The following is a 10,838-nucleotide window of genomic DNA, read 5'->3' on the forward strand; positions in this document are numbered from 1 at the left end:
GTTGGAGACTCCAAGCGAAAATTACTATGAACTACTCGATGGTGCAGTAAACGCTCATAGTTAACATTTCACAAATTTCTGTAGAAACTGGAAGGAAGGAAAACTACTTAAGTCTTGCATAAATGATTTTGCTGTTTAGAGAGAATTTTATAAAATCACTTTTTGGCCTATTAGAGTCAATTTCCATATTAATTAAAAAAAAAGTTTTAGCTAGCCATTCGCTGATGCAACTAAAGCTTGGATGGACATTATGGACCACGCAGACCAAGAATAGTTTGAAGGTGCAAATGCAAGATGTAAAACTAGTAGAGTTTTGAATAAATACAATATAAAGCACTTTTGCATCCCTTTTATCGGGTACCCTAACTAACAGGTTGGCTGATAAGTCCCCGGTCTGACACATAGATGGCGTCGGTAGTCAAATGATTCGTGTCAAAATTTGACGTCTGTATGTCAGTTAGTTTGTGAGATAGAGCGTCTTTTGTGAAGCAACTTTTGTTATTGTGAAAAAAAATGGAAAAAAAGGAATTTCGTGTTTTGATAAAATACGGTTTTCTGAAGGCAAAAAATACGGTGGAAGCAAAAACTTGGCTTGATAATGAGTTTCCGGACTCTGCCCCAGGGAAATCAACAATAATTGATTGGTATGCAAAATTCAAGCGTGGTGGAATGAGCACGGAGGACGGTGAACGCCCGAAAGAGGTGGTTACCGACGAAAACATCAAAAAAATCCACAAAATGATTTTGAATGACCGCAAAATGAAGTTGATCGAGATAGCAGAGGCCTTAAAGATATCAAAGGAACGTGTTGGTCATATCATTCATCAATATTTTGATATGCGGAAGCTCTGTGCAAAATGGGTGCCGCGCGAGCTCACATTTGATCAAAAACCACAACGTGTTGATGATTCTGAGCGGTGTTTGCAGCTGTTAACTCGTAATACACCCGAGTTTTTCCGTCGATATGTAACAATGGATGAAACATGGCTCCATCACTACACTCCTGAGTCCAATCGACAGTCAGCTGAGTGGACAGCGACCGGTGAACCGTCTCCGAAGCGTGGTAAGACTCAAAAGTCCGTTGGCAAAGTAATGGCCTCTGTTTTTTGGGATGCGCATGGAATAATTTTTATCGATTATCTTGAGAAGGGAAAAACCATCAACAGCAGTGTTGCCAAGTTAGGGGTTTTCCCCCCAAATTTAGGGGGTTTTTTCACGTTTAGGGGGATTTTTAGGGGTAAAATTTATTTGGGGGGATTTTTGGGGGTAAAAAATTATTTCAGACATTATAAAGTGGAGCAATTCTCAAGCAAATTCGGAACAATTCTAGCATGAGTTATGAGCAAAAAGATGCGGAAAGTAAACAAGAAGATCCTAAATACAAACAAGTAGCCAATAGCATTATTTTCGTTATCTTTTTTTAAACTCTTCTGTTGAAAGGGCATTTTTAATATTTGACAAAATTAAAAACAATCGTATTTTAACTTAGCAGCTGAAAGCTTTTTAAGAGTAAGCCCGCTTTTTAAATTGATATACATATTGTATTATTACATCCATAGAAAAAATAATTTCCTCAAGGATGAAATTTTAAACAAACGAAAATCTCTTTTGTTTTAAAGTATTTTCTTAAATAGCAAATTTTATTTTTTATTTACTTCAAACGAAAAAAAATTTTAGCATCAAAAGAAAACTTAGTTTTTCTAAAATTTCGTTTCTCAGGAAAGAACTCTTCTTTCAGGATATATATTTGTGTTAAATTTAATTTTTAAAGTGTATCACTACAGGATTTTTCAGAATATAATTTTCAGAATATAAAAGACCACTTTTGTACTTTTATATTCTGAAATTTTTTGGGGGTTTTTGAAAAAAGCTTAGACCAATTTAGGGGTTTTTTTCTTAAGATTTGGGGGGAAGAATCAAAAATCACCTGGCAACACTGATCAACAGTGACTATTATATGGCGTTAATGGAGCGTTTGAAGGTCGAAATCGCGGCAAAACGGCCCCATATGAAGAAGAAAAAAGTGTTGTTTTTACCAAGACAACGCACCGTGCCACAAGTCATTGAGAACGATGGCAAAAATTCATGAATTGGGCTTCGAATTGCTTCCCCACCCACCGTATTCTCCAGATCTGGCCCCCAGCGACTTTTTCTTGTTCTCAGACCTCAAAAGGATGCTCGCAGGGAAAAAATTGTCTGCAATGAAGGGGTGATCGCCGAAACTGAGGCAAAACCGAAGGAGTACTACCAAAATGGTATCAAAACATTGAAAGGTCGTTATAATCGTTGTATCGCTCTTGAAGGCAACTATGTTGAATAACAAAAACGAATTTTGATAAAAAATGTGTTTTTCTTTGTTAGACCGGGGACTTATCAGCCAACCTGTTAAATTAAATAATATTCACAATTTCTGCAATTCAAAATTGGGTTTTCTACATTAGATTTACGATTTTTGCTACATACGTATTATACGTATGGCACAAAAGTCACAGTTTGCGACATTCCAACCCTGATCATATAACAAAAACAAACGAAATTTTAAACAAACAACCATCGTTTACCATTTGCTTTTCGATGTTAGGAAGCTTGTTTGGAAATAAAGTATAGACTTTTTGTGATAAAACTTGACTTGAAAACATTTTAATGAAGTGTAAAACACAAAAAAAAATTCTGGCAAGTTGCATTTTCCCTTATATTTTTCTCACTTCTATTTGGTTTATGTAGTTCTGTGCCATGTAACTGTTATTGTCATCAACACACATTTTCGTTACAGTCAGCAATGCACACGCAACACATACAGCCAAGCAACTCTATTTATAGACCACATTGTTGAACACACAGAATCCGATGTAAAGAAACTTTATTTGAAGAAAACAAACCACTTAAGTAGGTCGCTTTCTTACAAACGTTGTACCAAATACAAATTTTAGAAACGGAAATAATGTAATTTTACATATATCCCAAAATTTTTACTACAAAACCTCAAAGTGTACCTTATTTGAGGCATAAAGCTAGAAAAGATCAGTGATTGTTATAAACAAAATGGACTTCAATAAAAGGCATTTTTTCTACAGCGAAAATAATAAATAAAATTTTCGAAGATATTCACAAAACTGTAACAAAAGTACAAGATTTACCATACCCGTTTTCCAAACGTTTCTTTTTTGCGTATAGTTCATTGTTACTACTCCTTCTGTTAGCATTTAACTTATTTGCACAGTCATTGAAATTTATACTCGCGTTTACTTTGGGACATACTTGGAATAAAGAAAGATTCAGAAGGCTGGGAATACTTTCTTACAGAATTAAACAAAAATAAACAAAAAATTACAATAAACATAAGTTAGCACCGACTTGTTTTTCTGTTTATGTATCGAAAAATAAAGTAATACATCGTAAAAAAATATTATATAATTTGTGATAGCTCGAAGTAGATTTGATCATTTATTATCATAATGTTCTTATAATACAGTCATGTCACATTTTTATATGGTATACATTTATGTCTTTTTCTCTGCATTCCATCATTCATTTAAGGTTTAAACATTTAGAATATATACTTGTCTTGCCTTTGTTGATTGATGAACAAACTCCTAAATCATTTATGCATGCACTTGTAATGCATCTTCTAATCATTTGAGATTTTACGTTTTGATTTTGATGAGCCCACGTACACCCATGATGCATGTCTCTTTTCTCTCATTCATCCGACTATTTGTTTCATCGGCTAAATCCGGATGTTTATGTGAGAATGATATACTGGGGTTTATAGGGGATATGCTATAATCACACTACTGCATTTTACAATCCCCAATAGAAGAGCATTTACAACAATGGCAAGGAAAACTAGAACAATGCCTCTTTAAGGTCGGATTAGACACTTGATGGGTCCATTGTTGTAGTCACGAATGAAAATGAAGTCATTTCATATTCACTGTTTATGGAGCAAACAAAATTGTTTTTACATTTCATTTTCATGCAAGTTAATTTTTTTCTATTATTTTCACTTGAAACAAAAATATATTGCATGGAAGAGAATATTTTTCAACAGTCAATCATTGTAAATGTACATAAAAATGTATTTAGTCTTATGAAAAACAGGGAGAGAAGAAATAAGATCATTGCTAAAAAAGAAAACAATTTAAATTTTACAATAATAATCATTTACGGCAAATTTTGTTTATATAGAATACTTTATATTGTTAACCAAATAAATCTAAAGTTTCTAACAAAATGTATATGGTAATAATCACATGGGAAATTCGATAAAATTACTTTTATAAGCATTTGTCGAAGAAAATGATGGATTACCACATTCTGGATTACTTTTCACCAGTCTGGTATCCATAGATTTATGAAAAGTGTATTATTATTAATTTCGAAGTGCTGAAAATGTTGAAAATTCGCCACTTCTTTGCTTTTCACCAGATTTCATCGAATTTCTCTACAGAAAAAATTAAATATTTTTTTCATGATCATATTACTTCCTTCTATGTGCTCAATTTAAAGTTGATTTAAACACATTTTCTTCTCTTATTCCAATAAAAAGTAATATTTTATCCTCTATTCCACTTCCATTTTAGGTACACTACACAGAATTCCACACCGTGATACAGGAAAATATCAAATTAATTTAGGTAAACCATTTTTAAAATAAATTTTCTAAAAAAGTAAAAAATAAAAATTGAATGCTTGCTCTCTTCTACCATTATTAACATTGTAGTTCTTACTTCACTCTCTTAATGTGAGCGCTCTCTTTACCTCATTCAATTCTCTTCATATTTCTCTCATTTCTTTACTAATTAAGTGCATTGATTGTGAACGAACCAAAAATCAAATAAAAACGACAGCAAAATACTCGTCATTTATTCATTAATTAAATACAGATTCTCTTCCCTCAAGAGTAGATAGGCATGAGTTGCCTAGAAATGGTATTTTATCTATATATGGTTCTATATATATAGATTGTCAGTGGGTAATCAGAGTTTATTTTGCATAAAGTCTACGTCAGTTGCCAGTGATAAGATAGAGATATACACTTATATTAGGATGCATCACATTTTTTTCTAAAGCAATTCTGTTTTTGATTTCTTTTCAATTTGGCAGGAATTAAAATCTTTTTTTTTAAATTTTGCCATTATTGCTTAAGATTTTTTTAAACCCTATATTAAATTAATATTGGAGGAAATTTTAAGAAATATAAATAAACAATAAAGGCATTTGATTTTAAATGTTGTTTTTTTTTGAAGATAAGAAAACATTTTTTGGTTTGAAGTGTCTGTTATAAATGGGATTTTTTAACTAACATTTATTTGTACATGAAAAGCTTTATTGGACATAATTATTTGTCTTTTTCACTAGTTGAAGAAAATTTCCTAGTTTGAAGGAAAAAATAGAGTTCAAAATTACAAAATGTCTTCTTTTTATGACCACTTAGTTTTAATCAGATTTTTGTTTATTTTAATGGGCTGTTTTGGTCAATGTATATAAATACAAATAAAACAAGTTTATTTCATCTTTTTTCACGACGTTTCTTCGGCTTTTTCCGACCTTTTCGAGAAAAATTTTTTATTTGAAATATCTGTAGAGGAAAATTCTATTTAGATTTCATTAATTTTGGATTTTAGTTCTTACATACAATTGTCTTACATTTGTTTCATTTATAAATTAATAAAACTGGACATCACAAACAATAATAATAACTAAATAAATAAATAAAATGTAAATATTGCAGCAAAACTTAAAATCTATATCACCATTGCAATAGCTTAAAGAGTAAACATACATAGTTCTGTGATATATACTTTAAGTTTTGCTGCAATATTTACTTATTATTTTCCTCTACAGATATTTCAAATAAAAAAAATTCTCTGGAAAAGGTCGGAAAAAAGCCGAGGAAACGTCGAGAAAAAAGATGAAATAAACTTATTTTATTTGCATTTATATACAAAATGTCTTCAGTACCATATGAAGTTCATGATGGTCACATTATTGGTAAAATTTAAAAATTTTAAGAAATTCTGAACTATTTTGTGGGAGGTATGAATTTAGTTAATCTTTTCATTTGTGTATAGTTTATTCCCTTTTTAGTTAATTTAACTAATATGTACAAAAAATGATTCGAATTATGGTTAGAATGCTCTTCTTGCATACAAAGGATGAAGTGTTAAAAAACTAAACATTTTTTCAGCGATTGATTAAAACTGTATTAATATGATGTTAATTATGCCCTTAATTTTAATTACGATTTCACGTTATTAGTGTTTAACATTATTACTTGCGTGTAATTCTGTGGCATCTTATGACACTTGATAATAATTCTTGGGTCTCATCAATATAGATCTGTGTTTAGTTAATTACCATTATAATTTCTTTTTCTCTTTTTAGTTTCCCATAGGCTCATAGTTTATCTTTTTTTTTTTGTTTGCAAATGATTATGAGTTTTTATTTCGTAGGCATTACCATAAATCATATTTCAGTTCTATAAATCTTTCTTGGTTGCTACACATCTTTTTATATTCTCTTTCATAAAAAATCCGTCACCAGCAGAGTTTTCCCACCACATAAGCAACTCGAAAGAATTTCCAAGATGTGTGGCATTATTGGCTGTAGCTGACCAGCATTATTTTTCGCGGGAATAGCTTGAATGTTCCCACCAACTATAATTTCACAATGGCGAACTATTCGGATACAAAGAAGTTGTATTGTATTCCATTTTCAATAGGGAAATACAATTTAGTTTATCTTTCTCATTTCCATGCTCTGGATACAACTTGATGTCATCACGTCTAGTCATCATAGTTTCTTTAAGCTTTTGTGCAAAGGGTATGTAAATTAAGATCTTCTTTGCGGAAAATTTAATATAAAATAGCGCCGCATATGTCGGTTCATTATTCCGATTCACGACAACACTAAGTGAGAGACTATATCAAATGGCTGAACCATTTGACTGTCACAACGATTATGATAAGATGCATCCATAACTTCACCTTTAATTTAGAAGGTTGCTATAAAGAGTATTTTGGTGTCCTTAAGAAACAGAATAAAAGTCGTAGAACATTTTCCAGAATATGTTCAATATATTTGAGGTGAATTATGCAAATACCCAGTCAGAAAAAAACCATCGGAAAAGCGTTGTAAAAGCATTGTAAACGGTTGATACACGGTGGGAAAAACCGTTGTTACAACCCCAAAATGATAACATCATTCTACGGTGTATCGATCTTATTTAACAACATTTTCAAAGCGTCATGAAAACAATATTTTATACGCTTTTTCGATTGTCTAACGAACGCTTTGACAACCCCAAAATGATAACATCCTTATACGGTGTATCGATGGTTTTTACAACCAATAAAAAGCACTGAAAATTCAAATTGAAGTTTTTAATTTGACTATATATTTTCCATTCAAAAAACCAAAGGTACACTAAAAACGTGAACCCTCGAGGACACTAAAGTCACTTTAACTCTACTTTATCTCATGAACTTATTGTGTTTTGTGAAAGTAAGGTATTTATATTAATATATATATTTTTTTTTTTTGCGTAGGTTGGTTAAATGGACTAAAAAAGGGGAAAAGTTATTCACAAATGTCCGTATTTCAAACAAAATACTTAAGAATTTCTTAAAATTTGTACATTTTACCCCAAATGCGCCAAAAGAACATTCTTGCAATTTTGAACTCCAATTTTTTCCTTCAAACAACGAAATTATCTTTAAAATGTGAAAAAAATTATTTTGTCTAAAAAATTTTTTGAATTAGTAGAAAAATATCTGTGGACTTATGACAAAACCTCATAAGACGAGATAGAACAAAAAAACAAATAAAAATAAATGCATATTTAACTTCAGTTGTGTCGTTTTTTAGTCAGATTATGATCAGGATTCAATGCGACAAAGCACATGTGTTTCTTTTTTTTAAAAAAAATTTCATATGACAAAAAAAGTCGGTAATTCCTAACTTTCTCTAAAAATAAGCTATCGAAAAGATCTATCACATAAATATTAAACATTTTCCAGATCTTTTCTACAGAAGTTTTTGAGACCCCATATAGGTGTATTTTCGATTCCCTGTAAAATTGAGTTTTTAGACTTATGGGGTTTTATCATAAATCCACAGATACGCTCTTATATTTGTGAAATCAGCGTTTAGTTTAGTTTAAACTTTGTACAGTTGACTACATTTGTAAAATTTACCAAAATTGTTCTTCCTGGTAGGTTCACTGTTTTTTTAGTGTACACCTTCAATTTATATGAAAAATGAATATTATCCTATTCTAAATCAATTCATATCAACATTAATACCTCCATTATTCATAAAAAACCTTAAGCATTGAAGGAAAATGCATTTTCAACGATAATTTTATGGAAAATATACTTTTTAAAAGCCGTCAATTAATTTGTTTAGCAAGCGTTGTTTCAACGTTGTTACAACGCTCAATATTTATAACCATCAGGAATTTCTGACTGGGTATATGAACTACAAATGACAAATGAAGTTTTACATAGATTCAGTTAATTACCTATAGAAGCCGAACTTTAAGCCCAATACTGAAGAAAAAGTGCTTCATAATACGCACTGAAAAAAAATGTTATCGTGAGGCCAAAAATTTCATATCTTTAAAATACGAATGCTAATTTTGCTTAGCATGGAATACGCATTTCTCTGATATAAACTTTTTTCATTGCCCCAAAAGACGATGAACTTTTCAATGAAGTGATTCGACTTAAAATTTGCTATCGTAAAATGAAAGAAAAATTAGTTTGACTCAGGTCAAAGTGGCTATAATAATTCAGAAAAATTCTTCAAATTTAATTAAAACATCTTTAGGTTTTTTGATTATATAAGATATATTTTTCAATACTTTATTTCAAATACGTTTTTTACTTGAAACAAAACATAATTTCTTGAATTCGTGTCTGAATTTTGAAATTTAAGTTGTCGTTAACAGTTTTTTTTTAAAGAACTTTGAGGGCACACAAAAACTGTGACTTTTCCTCTGTTGGTTAAGCTACACTTGTAGTTTAGTCAATGCATGGTTTTAAGCTGAAATCAAAAACAACAAAATGATTGAAGAATAAATCAACAATAACAAAACAAAACGAAAAAACTGAAAAAACAAATAAATTAAAAGTTGTTTCTGAGAATAAATTACGCAAAAGTCAAATTTAAAAGAGATTTGTGTCTTAAAGGTATCTTCTTTTGGTAAATTTCCATAAATGAAACGAGAAAAATTAAAATATATGCGTTGAGTAATTGAAATTCCCGAATTTTTAAACAAATTTTGAGAAAGATTCGGGAAACTTCCGGGAAACGAAATTCCGGGACAATCCCGACGAATCACGGCCATCTGGCAAGCCTATGTATACACGGACGAAAAAGACTGTTTTTCATATGTTTAGGTGTAAAAATTATATGTTTAGAACTCAAATTTTTTAACACAATATTTTTAAGTGCAAGCATATAATGTTCATAAACTAGCATAACATGTTTGGGACATATATGTTAATATGTTAGAACATATAATGTTTGGAAAATAAAATGTTTGTAAATATCATATGCTTAGATGCAAATATATATTAATTTGGAAATAGCCTATAAACATATATGTGTTTAGAAAGAGAGACCTAGAGAGTATGCTGCAAGTAAAATAATGGAAGTAACCAATTGGCGCCTTAAAAATATAACCACACAAAGAAAATTTCATTAAAATTTTTTACTACCAGTGTATGCCCTAAGGTGAAACATAATACGTTTAAACAATACAAACAATATTTTGTTTAGACCAATCCTGAAAATATATATGCTTGAAGCAAAATGTGTTTGGGGTATATGTTACAGAAGCGCACACACGAAGCGTATTTTAAAAAACTTCATTGAAAGTAAACCAACAACTTCAGTTGCAAAAATCGTATGCTTTATTTATTTATTTATTTATTTCGTCTAGGGAAAATATTCCTTACAGACTAATGCTTAATAATAAATTGTGTTTAACAAGTTCTTAAATTGATTAATATTCAAAGAAAAGTCTACGTCGTATAGCAAACTTATTCTATTACATTCTGTAAGAAATCTAGTGATGGGCTCATTCATAGCGTAGCTAGTTCTATGACAAGGAACATGAAAAACTTATAAACGGTACAGCTTTTGAGTATAACAAAATTTTCATACAATTTGCAAAGGGTAAATTTAGGATGTGTGGCATTGAATAGTACTACATTAAATTTGTACCCGAACGAAACAGACTGTTCATATGTTTCGGCGTAAACATTATATGTTTGGAACTCAAATTTTTAGCAAATTATTTTTAGGTGTAAAACAATAAACAATAGAAATAATATTTTGTTTGGACCAATCTTGAAAATATATATGCTTGAAGCAGAATATGTTTGGGAGTATATGTTACAGAAGCGATTTTTTGAGGGTGTACCACGAAACATCAAGATATTTGCGACGTAAAGCCGAAGAAGGAATTTCATCAGAAAAGCACAGTGCCTGATATAAACGGGATACAAATATTTTTATTATAACAAACTTATTAAGACTGAATGAAAAATTGAGAAATTCCGCTACTCACTTAAAACTTAACCGTAATTAATTTGTTTATACCCTGCGCCACACTGTGGAACAGGGTATTATAAGTTAGTGCATATGTTTGTAGCACCCAGAAGGAGACGAGATGGGACAGGATGGGTCCCTGAGTCGATATAACCATGTCCGTCCGTCCGTCTGTCTGTCTGTGAACACATTTCTGTGATCAAAGTCTAGGTCGCAATTTAAGTCCAATCGCCTTCAAATTTGGCACATGTTCCTAATTTGAGTCAGAATAGAACCCT

At 30.8% G+C, this 10,838-nt stretch overlaps 1 protein-coding gene across 3 annotated transcripts in view; it reads left to right on the forward strand.

Moving 5' to 3' along the window:
- Positions 1-10,838, forward strand: part of Abl (tyrosine-protein kinase Abl) — a 140,581-nt gene that overhangs the window by 99,351 nt on the left and 30,392 nt on the right. For 2 of the 3 annotated variants that reach the window (XM_075308161.1, XM_075308163.1), the window contains exon 2: positions 4,584-4,637. The exons of the other annotated variant lie outside the window; for it this stretch is intronic. In XM_075308161.1, coding sequence (XP_075164276.1) covers positions 4,584-4,637 — 54 coding nt within the window. The remainder of the gene's footprint in view (positions 1-4,583; positions 4,638-10,838) is intronic. 3 annotated transcript variants of the gene reach the window in all.

This window comes from Haematobia irritans, chromosome 4 (genome assembly GCF_050003625.1).
Source record: "Haematobia irritans isolate KBUSLIRL chromosome 4, ASM5000362v1, whole genome shotgun sequence".
Taxonomy (NCBI): domain Eukaryota; kingdom Metazoa; phylum Arthropoda; class Insecta; order Diptera; family Muscidae; genus Haematobia; species Haematobia irritans.